This window comes from Phalangium opilio, unplaced genomic scaffold (genome assembly GCF_054372755.1).
Source record: "Phalangium opilio isolate 3A_F unplaced genomic scaffold, DU_Popi_V2 ptg000002l_1, whole genome shotgun sequence".
In the NCBI taxonomy this organism is placed as follows: Eukaryota; Metazoa; Arthropoda; class Arachnida; order Opiliones; family Phalangiidae; genus Phalangium; species Phalangium opilio.
In genome coordinates this window covers 3,153,434-3,177,657 of record NW_028324144.1, presented here as the reverse complement: position 1 = coordinate 3,177,657, position 24,224 = coordinate 3,153,434, and the positions used below count along the sequence as shown (strand labels likewise).

General features: G+C 41.5%; 3 protein-coding genes across 3 annotated transcripts; 2 read left to right on the top strand and 1 right to left on the bottom strand.

Moving 5' to 3' along the window:
- The first annotated feature begins 748 nt into the window (after positions 1-748).
- Positions 749-5,062, top strand: LOC149718282 (hemicentin-2-like). Its single transcript, XM_089840269.1, has 3 exons — positions 749-1,062; positions 2,082-2,311; positions 4,787-5,062. The coding sequence occupies exons 1-3, from the start codon at positions 795-797 to the stop codon at positions 4,943-4,945; spliced, it is 657 nt and encodes a 218-aa protein (XP_089696395.1). The 5' UTR covers positions 749-794; the 3' UTR covers positions 4,946-5,062.
- Positions 2,356-4,551, bottom strand: LOC149718283 (uncharacterized). Its single transcript, XM_089840205.1, has 2 exons — positions 3,953-4,551; positions 2,356-3,889 (listed from the first exon to the last, which is right to left on the bottom strand). Exons 1-2 carry the CDS (start codon positions 4,369-4,371, stop codon positions 2,422-2,424), a joined length of 1,887 nt encoding a protein of 628 aa, XP_089696331.1. The 5' UTR covers positions 4,372-4,551; the 3' UTR covers positions 2,356-2,421.
- LOC149718281 (hemicentin-1-like) lies at positions 4,956-24,206 on the top strand. The gene is made up of 48 exons (XM_089860797.1): positions 4,956-4,968; positions 5,018-5,158; positions 5,216-5,434; positions 5,500-5,779; positions 5,812-5,907; positions 5,993-6,114; positions 6,365-7,204; positions 7,484-7,750; positions 8,068-8,334; positions 9,119-9,291; positions 9,369-9,450; positions 9,727-10,017; positions 10,094-10,354; positions 10,415-10,702; positions 10,888-11,457; positions 11,526-11,680; positions 12,034-12,448; positions 12,521-12,654; positions 12,729-12,850; positions 13,070-13,377; positions 13,435-13,596; positions 13,665-13,778; positions 13,850-14,146; positions 14,203-14,351; positions 14,413-14,785; positions 14,892-15,170; positions 15,250-15,519; positions 15,586-15,831; positions 15,890-16,174; positions 16,239-16,505; positions 16,708-16,845; positions 16,916-17,044; positions 17,212-17,493; positions 17,564-17,757; positions 17,956-18,301; positions 18,358-18,897; positions 18,959-19,300; positions 19,365-19,646; positions 19,888-20,250; positions 20,333-20,383; positions 21,367-21,489; positions 21,559-21,687; positions 21,748-21,864; positions 21,933-22,052; positions 22,593-23,072; positions 23,133-23,252; positions 23,319-23,445; positions 23,790-24,206. Exons 1-48 carry the CDS (start codon positions 4,956-4,958, stop codon positions 24,166-24,168), a joined length of 11,748 nt encoding a protein of 3,915 aa, XP_089716923.1. The 3' UTR covers positions 24,169-24,206.
- The last annotated feature ends 18 nt before the right edge of the window (positions 24,207-24,224 follow it).

The window sequence follows — 24,224 nt, the reverse complement described above, 5'->3', positions numbered from 1 at the left end:
CTGAAAGTTTCGACATTATGCGAAATTATGTAAATTTGAAGAAAAAATAAAATTATTTTGTAAATTTTATCTTTCGAAAAACATTACAATCTAGTTTCAAAATACATAAATGTGCTGTGTTTCTAGAAGGCATTGAAGTCAGAAGTTTAAATGTTTTATCAAGAAGTGATATCTAGTTTATTATAGGGAGAAGGTATAAATTCGCGTGCACATTTCCAGCGTTATTTCCAGTCCAAACGATTAGTAGGTCCGGAGTTAATCCCCGCCGCCTCTAAATTACAACCAGCATCTCATTAGTTCTTGAAACCTCACGTCAGCGCCGACGCGAATGATAACGAAAATTACAGTCATATTTTCCGACTGAGGAGAGGCGTAATAGCCCGGCCTCCTTTTACGTCCCCCCTTGTATTTTGAAAGGGGGACTGGGGGACTAATAAACTAGATATCACTTCTTGGTTCTATCATAAAGAAAATATTCTCATCTGATTTTTGGTAAATGGTTTTTGTCTGGTTTCTTTCTACATGTATAAGCTTAATCGTTATTGATTAGGAATTTTTAAGGGCAAGTGCTATAACCGATGCTAGATATAACTAGGGATTCCTGATAGATCCCATTCTGTGATCATTTTTTGTCTAGGATATCAAATTACAAGTTCTTAGATAAGTGTTTTATAGAGAAACGCAGGCCCAAAAGAACGAACGCTATTGCTATTTCATTTCTAGAAGTATCCCCAAAAGATAGCTAAGCTAAACGCGAAAATTATTCTTCAAAATGTTGTACTAAGTTTATTATTATGATGTTTTATTTACGTGTGGCGATTTTAATCGCGTTTTCCATCGTTATTTATTCGAGTTTGACCAATGGTCAAGCGCGAAATGAATTGGATCTCGGTGATCGTAGAAACGTTATTACGTTGGGATTTGTCTTCGATATTACGGGTTCAATGTGGGATGATCTTCAACAGGTCATCACGGGAGCTGAAAAGATTTTGGAGACCATTCTTCAAAGGAAGGATGAAGATTGGATCTTCAATTATATCCTGGTGCCATTTCATGATCCTGGTTAGCGAGATTTAATTACTTTTGTACTTGTTTTTAATTATGTCAGTTATGTAATTGATTATCAACGCAAATGTAAGATGTATATGATTGATAACATAAGTTCATAAGAAATTTCTACTCTCAAATATTGGCAACACTGCAGCCGACAATTTAGAAAAACAGGCGATGTAGGAGAGTACGCCTGCAGAAGTTTTTTTCCATTTTAAACTTAAATATAGTTATAATTTTAATATTTTTACTGCTAAATAAGAAGAAATACCAAAATTATAATAGTTTTTTCCAAATATATTAGTTGATAATCATTATTTTTCGATGTGGGATGCTAAGACGTCCTAATGAAGTTAAGCCTACTTTTCAACACTACCAGCGGGAAATTTAGAAAAACGGACAATGTACGAGTGTACGCTTGCACAAGTTTTTTCTATTTTAAACTTAAATATAGTTATAATTTTAATATTTTTACTGCTAAATAAGAAGAAATACCAAAATTATAATAGTTTTTTTCCAAATATTTTAGTTGATAATCATTATTTTTCGATGTGGGAAGCTAAGACATCCTAATGAATGAAGTTAAGCCTACTTTTCAACACTGCCAGCGCGCAATTTAGAAAAACAGACAATGTACGAGCGTACGCTTGCACAAGTTTTTCTATTTTAAACTTAAATATAGTTATAATTTTAATATTTTTACTGCTCAATATGAAGAAATACCAAAATTATAATAGTTTTTTTCCAAATATATTAGTTGATAATCATTTTTCGATGTGGGATGCTGAGACTTCCTACTTTTCAACACTACCAGCGGGCAATGTAGAAAAACAGACAATGTACGAGCGTACGCTTGCACGAATTTTTCTATTTTAAACTTAAATATAGTTATAATTTTATATTTTTACTGCTCAATATGAAGAAATACTAAAATATTATAGTTCTGCCGAATATATTAGCCGATTATAATCATTATTTTTAGATGTGGAAGTTAATACATCCTTATGAAGTTAAGCCTACTTTTTCAATAGACATCGGACCTGTCACTGTGACCTCTGACCCGGATAACTTCTTACGAGAACTACGAAAATTACACGTCCATGGTGGTGGTGACTGTCCTGAAATGAGTATTGGTGCCATAAAATTGGCTCTCGACCATTCGACACCCAATTCTTTCTTGTATGTCTTCACGGATGCTAGGGCTAAAGATTACTACTTAACTGATGAAGTGCTAAGACTTGTCCAAGCTAAGGAAACGCAGGTAATTAGTCAAGTGTAGTAGGCCTATTATACAATACGCACAAATTAATCGAATTAAACTCGATTTTTAATCAATCAAATTGTAATTAAGTAACAAAATTGTGTTTAAGTCTATAAAGTGTGGTGATTAGTAATGGCGTTAGGCGGTGTATCTTTCCATGTTGGATGTAACATATTTATGAGAACGCAAGCTACTTTAGCTATGGAATCAATTTGAGGGAAAAGTTCCAATGGTATTTTATCCAGGACTTTAAACATTTTAATGCGCATGATCGTGTTTCGGAAATGCATCTTTAAACTGAGTGATTTGGAATTGTCCTGATGTTCGGAACTGCTGGAAGCCATGGGCATAGGGTGAGGTAATGGTCCTGGTGGGTTAATTTGAGGATTCATATGAGGTACTTGAGGTTGCATTTGTTGAGGAGGAGGAATGGGACCCATTGGATGTTGTTGCATATTGTGTTGTTGAGCCATGACATTAGGGTAACCCTGATTGAATTCATGACTGGATTCGTTCTGTCTTATATAATCAGTGTTTTGTATTATGAATTCGTTCGTTGTTTGTCCACCGTAACCTTTGGATATGTATGAAATATATCCATTTGGCGATACAGCTACTAAATACTTTAGGGTGAATAGCCCCTTGCTATTTGAATACATCGAAACCTGTTGTTCATTTCTGGGTTTTTCAGTCTCAAATTCGACGCAATCTATCATAGTGTTGCTATTAGGGTCTTTAAAATAACCCGGGATTGGAGGCGGTCCGACGTTACCGCTAGGCCAACAAGGCATTTTTTGAAATTTCTCAGTTAAAGACTTCAATACTTCCACAAAAACACGGGAAGCTGTTGTACGGTGAATACCGAAGATGACCGATAGTGAAGAGAAAGAAAGGCCTAGTTTCATTTTCATTAGGAACAGTAATAACCTGTTTTGAACGGAGAATCGTCCTCTGTTATTGTTTGATAGATAAGAAACTATCGCGTGAAAGATTATTAACGAAACACCGGCTAAACTCCTCATTTGTTCGTCATCTGAGATACTAGACACACCGGTGAAATATATATCCCTGTCATCAGGTCCGCAACAAGTACTTTTCAAGTCCTTACTACTTCCTATTAAGAGACTACGTCCCTGGCTATCGAACAACTCGATTTTCGTTTGTGTCTGGGCTTCGTTATTATTATTTAAACTACAAAATAATACATTGGGACTCCCCGAATAATACTTGGGGTCAAAAAAATCAGTCTGCGTACACGAACTATTTATTTCGCAGTTATGAAACTTGGGACCGTAATTATCAGACGTTTGCCGAAATGTTTGAGATGTACCACTTAGTTTCCGATTTTTTGGGATGTTTCCGCTGAAAACCTCGGTTTCGATTTCAATTTTCTTTTTCATTAAACGACGGCGTCTTTTAGCGTCTGTTTTGGTTAGTTTTAGTTGTTTGGGTGTCACGCTTAACATCAACGTTGGGATGAACGCGGGGCTTAATGGGTGTTCTGATTTGATTCCACCTTCAAAATGAGCGCTACAAACTCTAGAACTCGGTTTTGGCATCCACGCAGTACCATCTGGACTGTTTAAAAAATGTACCGTTTATTATTATAACCCTACGTTAGTTAACTATTTCCATACTCACTTGACCCTATTGACGGCTCTTATCCATTTCTGCCTTCGTTCAGCGTAATATTTTTCATTTGGGAAGGAATAAAAACTTATACCCGGTGCTGTTGAATAAGTGTTTTTGCAACCTACAACGCAGCAATTATTGTTGCTTCGGCCTTTTCTAGGAACAGTCGCTACGTCGGTTGTTATAAGTTCAATGTTAGTACATGTATTTATTTGATCATGGCATTGCTGCAGAACTTGAGTTTGTTGTTCTTGATGGCATTGCAATGTTTGTAGATGAGAATTCGGTTGTTGTAATTGTTGCACATGATTCATTTGATGTTGTACTTGCGCGTGAACTTGCTGTAATTGCTGATGTTTTATATTATTATGTTCCATGGACTGTCCTGTGTCAGTTGGAAGACTACCAACATTGATATTGTCCATCATAGTTATATAATATAATAAGTGATATTTTAATCACTTGTAATTTTTAAATGATTGAATAAAATTTTAAACAATCTAATAGTTAACTAGCGCATCTCAAAACGACCACCTTAATGGTGCTTAAGTGACAAAGTTGCGGATATGTAAACAAACACGGACACACGGTTTCGTTCCTCACCCACCTCTACCCACACACTTCTCTTCTTTCTTTCTATCCACGGTCCATCTCTTGTTAGTGGCGGTGCCAACCGGTGAAGTCTTTTAGGTCCTCAATGCGCGCAATTCAATTGTCCAAAATGCTCGATCCCAAAAATTACCACTTTCACTGTTCCTATTTAGAATTACACGCTGTAACCATTAGAACCATAATAATCCCTGGTATTTATGGTGTAACTCTATTTATACGGACTACTTTAAGGTGGTTTTCGTTATGACTGGAGATTGCGGCGATCAAAGACATCTTGGTTTCCGCGCTTACAATAAAATTGCTTCGACAAGTTCGGGACAAGTATTCCATTTGAAAAAATCGGACGTCAATGAAGTAATTAAACCACACAAACCTCAATTGATGTTTTGAGAATGAATCAATGCGAGCGGAATGTAATAAATTAATTATAGGTCCTTGAATTCGTTCGCGCGTCATTTCAAGCGCACAAAGTCAATTTGTTAGCAGTTGATCGAGCGAGAGGTCCTGGACCAGACATTGTCTTTAATGTTGATAGTGATTTGTCCGAATTTACCGTTTCTTCTACCGGAGATCGGCCGGGAGTAGTTTTAATAGACCCCAAAGGTACCTATTAACATCTTAAGTTTCTATTAAGGGTTTTACTATGTTTGTGCTATGAAGGAAAGGAAGCCAGGGATGGGTTGTCCGTCTTACTGTCCCTGAAAAACGTCCAGATTGTGAATTTAAAAGAACCATTACCTGGTTCATGGACCTTGAGGGTTGAAAGCGTGGGACCGCATTCTGTTCGATCTAAAGGTCTTAGCGAACTTGATTTCGTTCATGGGTTTTCTATAGAACCGGTTGATATGATGGGACAAACGAAACCTCATCCAATTACCGGTACACATTTCTCTTAAGGAAACCTTTTAGGGCACCTTGAAGACTAAAAATACCAACAATTTTAGGCGAGGACACATACGTTCTGGTTAAACCAGTTGACGCCACGTCGTCAGCCCGTTTCGATAAAATAGAGTTTTTGGAAATGTCGGGCCAGACCATTTCAGAATCGCCTTTGTATGAGATACCACTTTATCCTGGGACATACCGCAGTGACCCATTGGCAACCCCTAAGGAGTACTTTTACATTAAAGTCATCGGACTGGACAATGAAGGTCATCCATTCCAGAGAATAACCGCGAGCGCTATTGGTTCCAAACTCCCGGACATCCCCGAAGTTTGGACACCGTCCCTGGTCACCGCGTACACTGATAAACCAGTGGATTTGAACTGTACCATTCGTTCCGGAGTGGCTTTCGCGGCGCAGTGGTTCCGGGAAGAGCTCCCCGTCTCACGCCAGGAACGATTTCAGTATGGTACAATATTCTTTCGCGTCATGATTTCGATTCCTCAACAGGTCGTCTATCCTTAAATCTTAACCGCCTATCTCTTGACGCGCAGGACGAGTGGTGTCTTACCGCTTCCATTAGGACGTGTTGATTCGAAATTCAGGGGTATGTGGACTTGTAAGGCCACTAATAGAGGAGGATCTTCAGTTAGTACCGTGTACCTGGACGTCAAAGGTAAGGGAATTCAATAAACCATTGCTATCATAAGTTCATAAGATATGTTCCATAAGTTTGTTACTGGTTACTGAGCGCTTGTCATGAAGTGAATGAGGTAGGTCATAGATTCGAGGTAAAGCGACGTACGCCTGGTGAGGCGCTGTTAAAGGCTAATTAGTACAGACTAAATAGGAAGATGGACTAATGGAACATATCTTATAAACTTATGATGTTACTTAATGCGAACATATCCTTCAATCTTGAATAGATGAGGAACCACCGGTCATTTACGAATCCAATAACGTCACTGCCATCCCTGGGCAAGACGCAACCCTTTCCTGCTTAACCCAACCCACAAAATACCCCTTGAAGGTCATTTGGAACCGAATGGGGTATCAAAGTCAGGGGACTAGTATAGACCCTTCAAAATTCAAGCAACTACCAAACAACGATTACGTCATTCGACGCGTCACGGAGGATGATGTCGGTTGGTATTCTTGCACGGTTCAATCCAGGGGTGGACGTACTGCTGCCAGGTTGTATTTGGACATCGCCAGTACAGCCAAAGTGGAGATAATCCCGCCATCCGTTACATACGTCTACGGCCAACGTATAATCTTACGTTGCGTCACTTCCGGTTATCCTCAATTAACCCCAAAATGGATCGCCGATGACCGTTTCAGGAAAGGTCTACAAGAAGGAAGGATTCGGATCGAGTCGGATCAGTTCGTAGTCGAAAACTCCTCCCCGGAAGACGAAGGACGCGTTAATTGCCAAGGCTTAGGAAATGGTGGGATGATGACTTTAATGGCGTCTGCTAGTTTGAAGTATTCCGAACTTCCGGAAATTGTCGTGCCTACGCCGAGACTTAAGGTGAACCCGTGGGAATCCGCCGTGTTACGATGCGTCGGTGAAGGAATACCCGATCCAACTATGAGGTGGTTCAAAGGTCAACGCGAAATCGAAGGTGTCGGTGATAGATTTCAGGTCCTGAATGATGGGTACTTGAGGATATTGGATGCCAGGGAAGAGGATGGTGGAAGTTACCGGTGCGTCGCGACTAACGTTGCTGGATCCACGGAGGAACTGATCGAGTTACAAGTTGGAGGTCAGTTTTAATTTCTCTCATTTTTAATTTTTAAGTTTAATTATTTAACGGGTTGGAGCGTTTAATTTCGATTACCGGAAGGGTTTTAATTGTCTTAAATACTTGAAAATGTGGGAATTCAACAAATAATATCAGATGGGAAGGCTTAACTTAACATTCATAAGTTTATAAGTGATATGTTCCATAAGTATGACACTACCTACTTCAATCATTTCATGACAAACTTATTATGGAACATATCTTATGGTTTAAGTAAATAAATGACTTGATGGGTTTTAGAGCCACCTTCGGTCCCCGACATCGAAAACGCGGACTTGGTTGAAACGTTGAAGGTCAATCAGGGCGGAAAGGTCACGTTAAAATGTCCGGTAGCTGGTCACCCACCTCCTGAAGTAACGTGGTCCATGAATGGACAGTTACTTCCGGGTAAAGTGGGGCAGGAATTAGAGTTAAACTTCGTCACCGTCAGCAATGGCGGACGATACACGTGTCAGGCTAAAAATAAGGTTGGTCTCCGTGAAAAGGATTTTCAAGTATCTGTTCTTGGTAAGTTTTTGTTTTTATTATATAATTGGGTTGCCACAGGTAGGTCAGGTACAGGGCCGTCGAGAGAGTTTGCTGGCCCCCGTCAAGACAGCCCTAAAGATGGCCCGGGCCCCCTGGAAGGTACGGGCCCCGGGAAAACGGACCGAATTATCCTCCTCTCTCGGCTGCCTTGGTCAGATAAAACCACTTGGGAAAGTCAGGGAATTTGATTTTAGTTCGGAATTTTATAATCTCAAAGTAATTTCAAATTGTGGCAACCCTGGGCTGGATTATTCGATTATGTTGTGTTAACCCTAATTATTTGGGTTAACATGCAGTTGCACCTAAATTTGTGGAAACTCAGGTAGTTCCGTTTACCTCGAAAGAAATAAGTTTGGGGTCCAGTTTAGAGCTAAATTGTGACGTTAGGGGAAACCCCAACCCCGTCATAACTTGGTTTAAAAACGGGGAAATTGTCCTGGACAATATGAACAAAGCCAAATTAGTAATTCAAGATATTACTGAAAATCATGCCGGGAATTATTCGTGCCTTGCTGAGAATGAAGCCGGCAAGATTAGGAGAGTTACTAATGTCAAAGTTTTAGGTATGAGTTTATTACCATTGTCAAGGGTTGAAAATAGTTCATTTTATTCGCGTTTAAAAGAGGCCAAAGAACGTTTATAAAACCAAAATTTGATAGAATTTGATAGAACTTGATAAAAATCACATAAACTTTCGGTTCCGAAAAATGTTTAACCGACTATCAAAGTTGCAGTTGTTAAGCCTACAAAGACCGGCGGTTTTATTGGCTAACGTTTCAGCTAATGAGCTAATCAAAGAAGGGAACGCGATAGCGTCATGTAGTAGTTGTGCAAACTCCCAAATAATATAGCGCATCGGTTTTAGAACCTTTCTCGCTTTACGTGTTCCCTTCTTTGATTGGCTGAAACTTTAGCCAATGAGAGTGTTTTGCAAAGTCCTAAACAATAGGGCGGATAAGGGCGCATCGGTTTTAGAATATTTCTCGCTTTTCGGGTTCCCCTCTTTGATTGGCTAGAATTTTAGCCAACGAGAGTGTTTTGCAAAGACCTAAACAATATGGCGGATAATGGCGCGTATTTCTCTCTTTTCCTGTTACAGTCTTTGATTGGCTGAAGCTTTAGCCAATGAGAGTGGCGATCTTATGTTGCGGGGGAAAAATTAACTTAAATGGTCAGATCTTTTAGGCCTAATGTCGACATCTGATAAAAATCAACACAAATGTTTTGTTAAATTTAATCAAAATTTAAGAGCGTCGTTCTAAATTCGAATAAAAGCAAATGGTTTCAACCCTTAATTGCTCCTTTTAAATATACGCGTTATTAAAAAATTCGCGAATAATATTTTAGTTCCACCAAGTATAAAACGAAAAGGTCCCAAACGCGTCGTGGTCAAAGAGGGTGATGAATTGACCCTTGAGTGTCAAGCTAAGGGTATTCCAAACCCGGATATTCATTGGTTAAGAAATGGGCAGTTCCTACCCAAAGGTTCTTATGGGAAACACGTAATTTCTGACGTTAAAGTAAATATAATTACTTCTTCTTCTTCTTCTTGGAGACATCGGGGTTAAATACTTTTATTACCGCTATGATTCAATAGACATATCACAAAGGGAAGTATACTTGTATGGCCACTAATGTAGCTGGTCGGAACCAAAGTGAATTTGTAGTCGAAGTGCTGGGTAGGTATTGTGTGACAGAAAGTGAGGTAGAAGAGACAGCGTTGCCTAGCTCACTTTCTGTTATTTCTACTAGCCTTAATCGGTCTTATTCACGATGCCTATGCCAAGGCTTATCGCGCGATTTTAACTGACAAATTTGGGTCAAAACAATGCGCTATCTGCTTCTGAGCATCATTTTGAACTGATTCGTTGGTTTAAAATCGCGCTATAAGCCTTGGCAGATGCATCGGGAATAAGGAAACGGTTTTAAACCTAATTCGGGCCTCGCGCATGCAGTACCACCTAAACGGAAGGACTCCAACACTCCATCAATCAGGGAAATTCGTGTCTTGTTAAACGAACCCCTTTTACTAACCTGCGATATCGACGGTCACCCTCCACCAGTCATATCCTGGTTCAAAGATGACTTCCTGTTGGAATTTTACCCTAAAACGGTATACCGTCTTTCGGAAGATGGTCGACACTTAGAAGTACAAAGTACTGGTCAAGAATTGTCGGGGAATTACTCGTGTTACGCCAGCAATAACGCCGGTGATGACCGTATCAATTTTAACGTCCACGTCATAGGTAAATGCTTCCGGGTTGTAATTTCTTTTTGGAGGGCAAAGGTCAAAACATTATGGATGGAAATATATTTATTTAGTCCCACCGTATATTGACCTAAATGTGGCCAAGAAGGTAATTACGCAAGCTGAGGGTAAAGATGTTGAGTTGGAATGTCCCATTAAGGCTGAACCATTCCCGGGAGTGACTTGGTTGAAAGATGGACACCTGTTTCGAGAAAATACTTCCGGTGGAAGCTTGAAGTTAACCGTTTTAAGTAAAGATATGGCGGGAAAATATATATGCATTGTCGGAAATGATGGTGGCACTATGGAACACGAAATTGAACTGAAAATCGCTGGTAACTCGCTTGACCCCGTGCAAGGTCACGTAAGACCTACTTAAGAATCTTTCTCTACAGTTCCTCCTAAAGTTGAGGAAGATGAATCAACGCCATCGAGGATTACTAGTGTCCTACATCGTCCCGTCACTATAGTTTGTCACGTTGTATCGCATCCTCCACCTACCATTGTTTGGAGTAAAGATGGCGTAGTCCTGGATCGGGCCTCGGACCCTAACATATCTTTTAGTTCAGACCGACGACAACTTAAGTTGAAACACGTTCGATTAGGCGATGAGGGAGTTTATAGTTGCGCCGGAACTAATGAAGTTGGGACCATAACGAAGGAAGTTCTATTGGAAGTCAATGGTAAGTGTTGATTTAATCTTTAATGGGTGCGTCATGGGTTCATAAGTAGTCACATAATATTGCCCACTGAGTACTCCAGAAATAGTAGTTCTTGACATGCCCCTACATGACGCATTGCGTTTTTTGAGGCGAATAAAATCAACTTGTTAAGACATTAAGTATCTCTTTAACAATTACCCAACCAGTTCCACCGTCAATTGGCGAAACTGACACAAAAATCTTCGCTAAAATTGGAGATCAGACCGAATTATCGTGTCCAGTTAGTGGTCAACCCGATCCCTCTATCGTATGGTTAAAAAACGGACACGTCATTAAAGACCAGGAAGACTCTAAATCAGAGTTCCACTTCCTGAGAGCCAAACAAACTCTACTTGTTAATAAAGTACTTAAAGATCACGCCGGGATTTATACTTGTCTGGCCTCGAACATCGCCGGAAAGGCCGAGAAACACTTTACCCTGTCGGTCCTGGTACCGCCTACCATACCGGAACCCAAGTACGAGAATGTCACGGTTCAAGTAGGTCATCCTTTGGTTTTAAAGTGCGACGCCATAGGGACACCAGTTCCTCGAGTTACTTGGTATAAGGACAGCGTTGTACTTGGGGAAGATGAGGATTACGGGTTTCTCTTAAGCGAGGATCGTGGAAAGCAATTGCAAGTACTTAACGCTGAAAATGAGGATTCAGGAGAGTATGTCTGCGAGGCCGAGAATGCCGCCGGGACTGATAGCAAAACGTTCATGGTTCATGTCACAAGTAAGTCGTAGCGTAGGTCCTGTAATACTCTTCTTAAGTAATAGGTTAATTAATTCCAACGTATGCAGTACCGCCGCTTATCTTGAAGAGTAATACGACGGAATCATTGGTAACCGTCAACAGTCGCGTTCTCTTAGAATGCATATCTCAGGGCGATCCCCAACCTAATTTAACCTGGATGAAAGACGGGGAAGTCCTTGATGATGAGGATTTAGGAGATCAGGTTCGTTAATTCAGGAATACATAGAACTTATAGGAGTCTTTGTGTAGCCATTTTCTTAACACATCTAGGCGGGTTTTGTGGGAAGGGCTAGACTAATTATTATGTATGACGAATTTTACCTCGCGATTAATGTATCTCGCTGCCTCTTGCACCTTGCGCTCTCCCGTCACCTCTCTTTGCTACCAACCAATGAAATCACAGTTAGATTAAAGACGTCAGAATTATGAGGCGTGACGGATAGTAAGTTCTTAAGCCCGGCCCACAAAACCCCCACGGGATGTATGGAAACACAATGATTTCTATTGGATATATGCATTCCTGGGTTTACCGACAACCTATTTGAATTTCATCAGGCCATCGACTTACTACGACGCAAACAAGTACTTGAAATCAAAAATGCCTTCGTCAATCATAATGGCGTTTATACTTGTTTGGCGGAAAACGACGCTGGTATCGATCAACAGGACTTTTTACTAAAAGTATTTGGGCAACCTAGATTCACTTCCAAGTCTCCTAGCAATGTTACAGTCACTTCCGGTGAAAGAACCACCCTTAATTGCTTCGTGGACGCCGAGCCGAGTGCCGTTGTCACTTGGACGAAAGATGGCAAACGATTGGACCCTGATACGGACCCTCTCTTGTACTTGAGTAACGGTGGACAGACTTTGAATATCTTACACACCAGGGTCGAGGACACGGCTAAGTACCAGTGTGTCGCCGTCAATACAGTTGGTATCGAGAGATGGAATATCAGCCTTCAAGTAAATTGTTAGTTTTTCATTAATTTTAAAATGGGGCGCGAAGGATCATGGGAAGTGATGTCCTGAGGGCTTGTTTTAGCACCACCGACCCTGGAAGGGTTCGCGTCAACCGGAGTTGAGGTTAAGTACGCCATTTCCGGTTCTAAGGTCGAATTGGAGTGTTTTTTTGTAGGTAATCCTTGGCCTACTATAACTTGGATCAAAGATGATCAGGTAAGTGCGCTTAATTATTAAGCTTTGACCTTGGATTTTGGGTCATTAGAGGTCAATTGGGCTTACATCTTTAGCCAGTTGCGATTGGACCACATTCGGGGGTTGACATCGTAGCAGACGAACAAGTTTTAAAATTCGAGAATGTTAAACTTGAAGATGCCGGAAATTATACTTGTTCCGCTTTCAGTTCGGCAGGGTACGCCAATAAGACATTTAAATTGGTTATTCAAGGTACTTTGAAAATTTACCTGATCGGGGTTGCCATATTACCTTGAAATCCTCCAGGAAAACCTGAAGTCTGGGATAGGGAATGGGTATTTTAATAAAAATTGTTGTAAAAGTCGGGGAATTTTTTAATGAAAAATCTGTGGCAACCCTGCGAAGTCTTGACCCCATGATGACCTCTGGTTTATAGTAAAAACCTCTCACAATTACCAGTACCTCCCTCGATCCGTGTTGGGGTTTCGGACGTCAGCGTTGTTTTAGGTAGCAACATTCAACTCGAATGCGACTTATCCAATTCTTCCCGAGCCTCGAAGGTCATAAGAATATGGAGTAAAAACGGTCAACCTTTAACCTCTTTCGATGACCCTAACATTGCCGTCGGTGACGATGGTAAATTACGTATTTTAAAAGCGAGGTTACGCGATTCCGGGATTTATAATTGTATGGCGATTAACGAGGCCGGAAGTGATCGGGTTAATCGGAACTTAAGAGTTGTTGGTGAGTTAGGCTTAATTTTATGTTAATTGACTCGAATTTAACCATGAAATACTTAAGTACCGGTGACTATCGAACGAGCCAATTATAACCCTAATCCTACTGCGGTTTACAATCAACCTTTGACCCTTAATTGCGAAGTTGATGGGTCATTACCCATAAATATTAAGTGGTACAAGGAAGGAGTACCTCTTGACGAGTACCAGTATACCATATACCACGGTACTAAACTTAATTTGGGTTGGTTAAAAACGTTTTAAACAACAGGGTTGTGGTATGGTTTAATTAAGGTGGTCAAAAGTTGGATTTGTACTTGACTGACGCCACGGAACAGGGTAATTACTCGTGCGTCGTTGAGAACGAAGCGGGGACAGACACTTTGGAATATGACGTTAAGTTATTAGGTGAGACCATCTTCAATTCCTTGAATGGTTCATAAGAGTTAACACTCTTCGTACTGATGTCCGCGTCACAGATCGACCACAAATGGAACCACTGACACGCGAAAGAACATACCAAACCGAAGTTCTCGAAGGAGAGTCCATTACTTTGAGTTGCCCAATGAAGGATGACTCACCAATGTCCACGATTACTTGGAACAAGGACAACGCTTTGCTATCAAGGTTAAAACTACCTCCAAATGTATTGGTCTCGTCGGATGGACTGACTTTGAGGATAGTTCGGGCCCAAGCCACTGACGCTGGTTTGTACCAGTGTGTCGCCACCAATATGGCTGGGGAAGTTAGCAGAGACATAATTCTCAATGTACTGGGTAATTATTAAAGCAAGTAATTATTGTTTTGGTAAGTACTTATTATTTTCGGTTAGTGCCACCCAAGTTTAGCGAAAAGGATATTGCAATATCAGTTGGCCGGAACCAAACCGCTATTTTAGAATGTCTGGCCAATGGTAATCCGGAACCGTATGTTTCGTGGCTTAAAGATGGTCTGGAATTGAGTGAATCCGGTAGTTTTGAGGTAATTGTCCGATGTTAATACCTTTAGTGGATCAGGAAGGGTTCAATCGATTTTATTAAAGATAGGAGATACTGTACTGCGTCTGCGCAATGTTGATGTAGAGCATGAAGGCCTTTATTCGTGTATTGCGTCAAATACAGCCGGGATTGCCTTAAAAAACATGACAGTGTCCGTCATTGTACCACCGTCTCTTACTGGACCCCCAGAAAATGTTACAGTACCCCATGGTTCCAGGGCCGAGTTGGACTGTCCCGTTGAGGGTCAACCCGCACCCAAAATACTCTGGTACAAAAACGGCAAGTACTTGGATGTCTCCGATAATGGGGAATCACTTATCCTGAATGACGTCACTACGTCCAATTCGGGCACTTACACTTGCGTTGGGGTCAACGAAGGCGGTGAAGCCAGCAACAAAGTTCACTTGAACGTTTTGGGTGAGTACTGGTTTCTTTAATTCTTAATGGTTTTATTTTTGGTACCACGTGGTTAGTTGGTTGGTACCACTCATAAAACTTAACCAATTAACAAGATTGACCTTAGTTCCCGCTACCATCCACGAGGTCAGAGTTGAAAATGGTCCAGCCATTGTTGGTGATTCTTCAGTGCTCATTTTTTGCAACGCTTCCGGGGTGACCATTCCCGATTATACTTGGACCAAAGATGGCCTACCATTGCAGGATGATTCTAATTACATCTTGGTCAATGAAGGAATGTACTTGCGCATTTTAAACCTGGAGGAATCTCACCAAGGACATTATCAGTGTTCAGTTACTAACGAATTGGGTCAAGATGACTTGGAAGTCTTCCTTAACGTCATAAGTAAGTTTTCAGTTGAAGGGAGCGTGGAACCCTTCTTGCTCCCTTTGACCTTTGTGGTACAAGTCATGATTTTACTTAGGTACCCCAACAATTACCGAAATTACGTCGTCACGAATTGAGGCTGTGGACGGTGAACCTCTTACTCTTAAATGCCCAGCTACTGGCGATCCTCCACCCTTAATTACTTGGTTTAAAAATGATCGTCCCATTGTGGAATCAGATCTGATTAGTATCGAACCGGGAGTACTTACCATTAACGTCTTAGAGTCCGCGGACGAGGGGACTTACGTTTGTAAAGCCGAGAATGAAGCGGGTGTTACAAGTAGGAACATGTCCGTCCAAGTCTTAGGTAAGTGAATGGAACCATGGCTTAATGTCCCGATCTTCATGGATGGTAAGTATCTTTATAAACCAGTTCCTCCTCGGATTTCAAATGGTACGTCCCCGGAAAACCTCACCTCCCTGGAGGGAACCGTAACCCTACGATGTATATTTAATGGCAAACCCAAGCCAGTAGTCACGTGGTTTAAAGATGACGCCATGATAGGTACCGGAGAGAGTTTTGATATCTTCGCGGACAGTTCCGACGAAGGTGTTTATACTTGCCTGGCAAGTAACTTAGCCGGAAATTCAACTTATGACATATTGCTCTCGGTTAAATGTAAGTTAATACTTCAAAAAGGTTTGTGTCTGGTAAGTTCTGATTGATTACGTCATAGCTGCCCCAAAAATATTGGGTATGAACACGGTGAACAAAATACGTGCTATGCAAAATGACTCGGTCACCTTACCTTGCTCCGTTTCGGGTCAACCAAGGCCCGTTTTAAAATGGTTTCGGAATGGGAAACCTTACCTTCCTGGACAGGAAGAGTCTGTAGAAGTTAGGGACAATGGGGAGGAAATTACCTTTAATAGTTTGCAAGATACTCAAAGCGGAAATTATACTTGTCTCGCGGAAAATGAAGTCGGAAAGGCCAATGCGTCCTACTTCCTCGATGTCCTAGGTATATTGGTTTTAAAGTACTTGACGCAAGTAATTTGCGAATGTGCTTACTAAATTATGTACAGTTCCTCCGACAATATTATCCGCCACGCGTTCAACCCCCGTCAAAGGGGTGGAAGGTCAAAGTGTCACTTTGAGCTGCGTAGCTAAGGGTCAACCCGAACCAAGTATCGAATGGTCCAGGATTTTAGATGTTAATTCAACCCTTAAATTGGGAACTGGTGTCACTTACAATATCGATTCCGCCTCGGTTAAAGATGAAGGGGTTTATGTTTGCTTCGCGAGGAATGATGCTGGATCCGCTATTTTGGAGATGGAACTCTTTATCGAAGGTTAGTAATTTGAACTTTGAACTTTTTTTTGCGTCATTGCGTGGTTGCTAGAGTACTTGGATCACAGGGAATTTGCAAATGGGCGCGAGTTGTAGGGAAAACTTGGGGAATTTGAAACTGGGTGCAAAGTGTAGCAGAATTTGGAACTGGATGCGAGTCTTTGACTTAAAATCGTTCACTTTATTTTAATTATCGTCAAAAGTTCCTCCGAGTATCGCGGTCGAAGAAGCCAAATTCACTGTTCACGCTGGGTACACTGTCCTCCTTCCTTGCCAAGCTACTGGTAAACCCCAACCGATAATACACTGGAAAATAGACAATGGTGTTATTAGCGATACTTGTAAGTTACTTATCCTAAAGTTGTATTAGCCTCATTACCATATCGCAAATGGCCAATTCCCCTTAAATAGCCCACTATGTATTCCCCAATGGGTCTTTACTGGTCCAACAAGCGGTACCCGACGACAGTGGTACTTACGTTTGCGTCGCCATTAACGACGTCGGCGTCAGTAAGGCCCGACGACATTTACAAGTACAAGGTATTAATCGTTAATCGGTAAATATTCATTATCGCGTCAAATGGTTCCGAGTGAGAGTCACGTCATTGGTTAGTGGATGAAAGACGTGGTCACGTGGCCCTCGCTTCGAAACTGTTCCCTTTTTCTCCAATGAAACGTGGTTTATATCCACAAACGCGTCATTGCAGCCCCGCCAAAGATTAATTACATCAACGATCCAATTACTTACGGTAATAAGGGCGAAGACTTGAGTTTGTCCTGCAAAGCAAGCGGTACTCCCCCTCCCTCTATATCTTGGCACAGAACTGACGGGCGCGAGTTGAAATTTCAAACCGAAGGTCGTTTTCGTACCCCTAAGAGTGGGCAGTTGGAGATAGTCCTCTTAGAACCCGAGGACATGGCCACTTACCAATGCGTGGCTCAGAATGAAGTCGGGGTTGATGTTGGATACGTTCAACTCGTAGTCCATTGTAAGTCTGCAAGCCTTTTAAAGATCTTCAGAACCTTCGGTTAACAACCTTGGACATGTGTCCATTATAGCTCCACCCGCCATTGAACCAGAACGCGTCAAAGAGAAGGTTGTTTTAAAGGGGGGACAAGTGGCCTTACCTTGCCGAGCTCAAGGATACCCAACACCGCTGATATCGTGGACGCATAATGGAATATCTTTAGAATTCCCGCGTCATGATATGCGACTTGAACCTTCTGGTGATCTTACGATCCTTACCGCCGTGGTAGGTCAATTTTCAAGTACTTGATACCTGACCCCATTGAACCCAACCCAACCTAGCACTAAAACTCTACTCCACCCCAAACAAAACCACATCAAACCTGGCCTAACCCTAAAAATCTACCCTAACCCATCCATGGTTGTCACCTTATGGCCTTATGTCCCAAGTACTTACTTCAACTTGGCTCTGAACCTTTCTTAGTTACTTCATAATGGTACTTACGTCTGTTCCGCCGCCAATGCCGCCGGGAAACAATACCAAGAGGTGACTTTATGGGTTCGAATCCCTCCTACCATAACAACCCTTCCACGTGACACCAACGTCACTCTTGGAACCAACTTCCTTCTTACCTGCGAAGCCTCTGGAGTTCCGGTTCCTAAAATCACTTGGCTTCTTAACGACCATAAGTTAATTCTTCCTGGGGTTAAGGAAGGTAAAAGTAAAGTACTTGTCGAAAAAGCCAACAAAGAAGATGAAGGGGTTTATTCATGCTTGGCCAGTAATGATGCCGGTGAGAAAAAGGCCACTGCAAACGTCCTGGTTAAATGTAAGTTAAATTTAATTTCGTTTAAATGGGATTTAGGCTTAGTGTACGTATCTTAGCCCCGCCTATTATGACTCCTGGTACGACTTCGGTAAAAAACCAAGAGGGTGGTAGTGCAATTATTGAATGTCCCGTGGTGGCCGATCCATTACCCATAATTGCCTGGAAAAAAGATGACCATTCGGTTCACGATGACCCTAGAATGACCATTTTAACTAATGGATCTCTTCAGATTCAAAATCTTAGGGCGGAAGACGCTGGACAGTACACTTGCGTCGCGGTTAACGCGTACGGAAGGGCCGAACGTTTGACCACTTTGGACGTTAGCAGTCCACCGCGTTTCGTCGTAGAACCCCAAGACCAACTGGTGGACGAAGGTAATTTCGGTTCTTTAGATTGCGTCGCTGTTGGGTCCCCCGAACCCAAGGTCACGTGGACCAAAAACGGAAGTCCTTTTGAAAACCAACTGAACGGCGTTGTTTTGAGCAATTCCACCTTGCAAATATTCGCGATTTCCAGCGATGACGTGGGTATTTATGAGTGTAACGCGTCCAATGATTTTGGGACTGTTTCTAAACGTGCCTCGGTCACTGTTATCGGTAAGTGAGTTTTAATTAGGGTTAGTAATTAGTAACTTAGTTCAAAGGGTCAATTTTAAAGTTCATGGGGCATGGTCCAATTGGGGTTACTGGAGTACTTGTACCGTTTCTTGCGGGGGAGGCAACAGGAGACGCGTAAGACAGTGCGATAATCCAGTACCAAGTCCAGGTGGAAAAAACTGCCCCGGTTCATCCATTGAAAATCAGGATTGTAACCTTGATCCCTGTCCCGTACATGGTGGTTGGTCATCCTGGGGTTCCTGGAGCGCATGCTCCGTGACTTGTAATAACGGTGTTAAGAAACGGAATCGGGTTTGTAACAATCCCCAACCGTTAAATGGTGGACGGAGATGCATTGGTGTGTCCCAACAAGCCCTGACTTGTCTAAATCCCGCTTGCGATGGTAAGACTTAGACTTAGGCCTAACGCGATGCCATCGATGGAACCTTTCAACTTTAACCTTGCAGATACCCCTAAATTGGCTAGAGGTCATTTGGTGGGGGAAATTAACGGTGAAGATATCGGACTGGTTGTTTTAAACTCCAACGTGACTCAGCGAGGCGATCGCCGTTTTGTGTCCGCGGTTTTAGACAATGTTAGTCCGACTGTTGGACAAAGCTTGGAAACCTTGTTGCCTCTTTTAAGCCCGATATATTGGGCTTCGGCCACCGAGGAAGATGATGCTAAGAATGGGTTTAAGCTAACCAGAGGAAAGTTCCAACGTGAGAGTGACGTCACTTTCGCTACTGGTAAGTCGCTGTTCCTTATTAGGGATTGCATAAACTTTATAGGGGATGGGAAAGGTAGGATCATAATTTGTTAAGTGTCCCTTAGGCAAAATGTCATAGAACATTTCCCATTCAAAATGACCCACAGAACAAGCTGTGCTTCGGTCCTCTACCTTTCTATAACTTCTTTGTTGGTCCTCTTAAGAATTACGGACCCAATGTCGTAATTACTTCTTTGTTAAGTATAGTCCTAACTATTTAGGTGAAAACCTAAGGGTTACTTACGTGGGACGAGGTTTGGATGCCGATAATCACCTCTTGGTTGATGTGGTCATCACCGGTCGTACCCCTTATATGCCCAGTCCTGGACAAGGAACGACCTTACTGCCCTATAAGGAAACTTACGTTCAAACTGGTCCTGATACGTTACACGTCGAGTCCACTCGTTTTCACAGTATTCACGGTTACAATTTTCCCGAAGCTTGGAAACATACGGTACATTATGACGGGGCTTTGGGGACCATGAGGAATTTAGTTGAGGAATTGAAAGTCGGTGACGTAGATAGTCACTACGATCCTGATGCGTTGACGATGAGGTACAGTTTATCGGCCTCCATTAGTAAAGGTAAGGGTTTCTTTATTAGTTCTCCGAGGAGGTCTTCATTTTGGGGACAGTTTTTCAAAAGGGTAACTTTGGGGTTGTTTAGGAAACCCAGAGTGTCCCGAAGGATTCAAGAATAAAGATGGACATTGTAAAGGTAGGTAATTGTTAAGTAAGGGTTGCCATAGTATCTGGAAATCCCGGGGTTTTGGAATTGTGTGTGAATTAATAGGGAAATAAATGACGGGGAATTTTCAAAATTGTCACAAAATCCGGGTGATTTTTGAAAATTGTCACAAAAGCCGGGTGATTTTTGAAAATTGTCACAAAAGTCGGGGGATTTTGGAAAATTGTCACAAAAGTCGGGGGATTTTGGAAAATTGTCACAAAAGTCGGGGGATTTTTGAAAATTGTCACAAAAGTCGGGGGATTTTGGAAAATTGTCACAAAAGTCGGGGGATTTTTGAAAATTGTCACAAAAGTCGGGGAATTTTGGAAAATTGTCACAAAAGTCGGGGGATTTTTGAAAATTGTCACAAAAGTCGGGGGATTTTTGAAAATTGTCACAAAAGTCGGGGGATTTTGGAAAATTGTCACAAAAGTCGGGGGATTTTGGAAAATTGTCACAAAAGTCGGGGGATTTTTGAAAATTGTCACAAAAGTCGGGGGATTTTGGAAAATTGTCACAAAAGTCGGGGGATTTTTGAAAATTGTCACAAAAGTCGGGGAATTTTGGAAAATTGTCACAAAAGTCGGGGGATTTTTGAAAATTGTCACAAAAGTCGGGGGATTTTGGAAAATTGTCACAAAAGTCGGGTGATTTTTGAAAATTATCACAAACGTCGGGGGAATTTTGAAAATTATCACAAACGTCGGGGGAATTTTGAAAATTATCACAAACGTCGGGGGAATTTTGAAAATTGTCACAAACGTCAGGAGAATTTTGAAAATTGTCACGAAAGACGGGGAAATTTTGAAAATTGTCACGAAATTCGGGGGATTTTTGAAAATATTCACGAACGCCGGGGGATTTTTGAAAATGGTCACGAAAGTCGGGAGAATTCTGAAAATGAAAAATCTGTGGCAACCCTGCAAGTCCTTAAATTACTGGGGTAATTTAGTAAGTGATTAAATTCGTAGACGTGAATGAATGCGAACAGGACACGAGTTTATGTTCCCACGGTTGCACCAATATCGTGGGCAGTTATTACTGTATGTGCAATACTGGGTATACCTTAGGTTCAAATGGACACACCTGCCAAGGTATTAACGTCATATTAAAAATCCCCCGCAAATACCTAATCAAATTAATATTTGTCGACTTATCATAAGATGTCGATGAATGTTTGAGGTATCCGTGTAACCGTAACCAAGTTTGCGAGAACACGATTGGTTCTTACGTATGTCTGGTACGATGTCCCATTGGTTACCGTCGAACCGATGACGGGGATAATTGCATTGGTAGGCCTAATTTATTACCAATATGGGGGAAAAATCTTAATCAGGCTTAATATTCGGTAGACATTGACGAATGTCAGAACAAATCTACTTGCAGTCAAAAATGCGAGAACATTCCTGGTGGTTACTTATGTTCTTGCCTACCAGGATACCATCTAGTTGGGAAATCAAATTGTTTAGGTTTGTCAACTATCCAGTGGTTGATTTAATTAAGAATTAGTTTCTAATTTTGCGTTGTATGTCGATAGACATTGATGAATGTCGAAGTAGAATCGCTCCTTGCGAACAAAATTGCGCAAATCTACCCGGAAGTTACCAGTGTAGTTGCGAGAAAGGGTTTAAGTTACTTGCAAATGGCAAATGCGAAGGTAATTAAGTTCCCTTTTGCAAAAAAACCAAGGCAAATATAGAAATGACTGAAAGTGAGGCTTGGGAATACACTACTACCATAAGTTTATAAGTGGCATGTTCCTTCCATAAGTATGACACTAGCTATACGATTCGTAATGCTACTGAGAGACTTACAGCTGGAGATAACTAGTTCGAGGGAGAACGACGGAAGCGAGAATTGAAGTCCTACACTCGGTGGTTAAATTTTGCAGCTAGGACTTCCATCTAGGTCCTATTTAGTCTGCATTACTAAGCCCAAATTTGACAGCAGCGCCTCACCAGGCGTCTTCGCTTTACCCTGAATCTATGACCTACCTCACTCACTTCATGGCAAGCTCCAGTTTGTAACCAAAGATTAACAAACTTATGGAAGGAACATATCTTATGAACTTATGCTACTACTTAAGGCTTTCATTAACCTACCCAGTGTCTAGCTCACTAAGTACATGTTATTTCTATACCCAATTGCCGAAATGAATTAAAAAATACTCAATGTGTGGTATAATTGAACGTCACAGACATCAACGAATGCATCTTTAATCCGGACTTGTGTCCAATTGGTCAAATATGTCTAAACAAACGAGGTGGTTACTTATGTTCATGTCTTGAAGGATACGCCAAAGACTCTAACGATACTTGTCAAGACGTGAACGAGTGTTCAATTGGTACCAGCAAATGTCATCACAGTCAGATATGCGAAAACAGACAAGGAGGATATACTTGTTCGTGTCCTCGAGGTTTCCAATCGTTCGCGGTAGGAAAACCTTGCCTGGACATAGACGAGTGCGTTCAGAATCCACCTCCTTGTAACTTCCGGTGCCTCAACTTGGTGGGTGATTACGAATGCGTTTGTCCACCCGATCAGAAACGATTAGCCAATAGGAAAGCTTGTATCGGAATTGATCAGAGTGAAAGAAGTTTCGCCGAATTATTGGCACCTACCAGGCAAGGTAGTTGTCCTCCTGGTATGAGGACCAGTTCGAAGGGAGATTGTCAAGGTAAATTGATTGGGGATCCAATTTGGTTCTGATTTAATTTTAATAATAATGATCATTAAGATATTGATGAGTGTTTGGATAAGTGGATATGTCAGCATGAATGCGTCAATACTTTGGGCAGTTACAAGTGTTACTGTCCACCCGGGTACCGTTTAGGTACGGATGGAAGTTCTTGTCAAGGTAATTCTAAACCTTGAGTGTGGCTGATGACGTACATTTAACCCTTCTAATTGGTGAAATTATTAGATATAAATGAATGCTTGGAGTTGGGAGTGAAATGTCCTTCAGATCAAACTTGTTTTAATACTAAAGGTGGTTACAAGTGCGTCGAAACCCCCTGTCCACCGAGTTACGAAAGGGATCTATTGACAAAGTAGGAAAATTAGTTTTCTGGGCTTGGGGATAGGTGATACATCCGAACAATAGTATTTTCTGGACTATGGGATAGTGGTACATCTGAACAATAGTAATTTCTGGACTTTGGGATAGTGGTACATCTGAACAATAGTAATTTCTGGACTTTGGGATAGTGGTAGGCCTATAGACGAACAATGGTATTTTCTGGACTTGGGGATAGTGGTACTTCCGAACAATAGTATTTTCTGGACTTTGGGATAGTGGTGCATCCGAGCAGTAGTATTTTCTGGACTTGGGGGCACGGGTTGTTTTGTATTGCAGGTAGGCCTAAAATTTTATCACGTATTATTGCGTTTGCAGTTTCTGCCGTTTAGAATGCGAGAGAAGTCCAATTGCGTGTCCCCCGAATTCAAAATACGCTGATACTTTGGCATTCAAAATGGTTGCCCTATCTAGTGGCATCGAAGCCTACGAGGACCTGGTTCGATTATTGGTCTACGACCATCAAGGGCACCGTTTAAATAACGCGGTTTTCGAAATAGCCGAAAATCAATCGGGAATACCGTTTGAAATTCGACCCGAAGCTGGTATCGGTGTCCTGTACTCTAAAATGGCATTGGACAATGACCGCGAGTACAAAATGAAGGTACGGGCGGTATCATACCATCCAGCAACCAGGAAGGTTCAATACACGTCCCAATTTGTGGTGTATCTATCTGTCTCCAAGTTCCCGTATTAATTACATGATTTAATAAATAATTCTTTTATAAATAAGAAGTACTTGATTTATTTTAT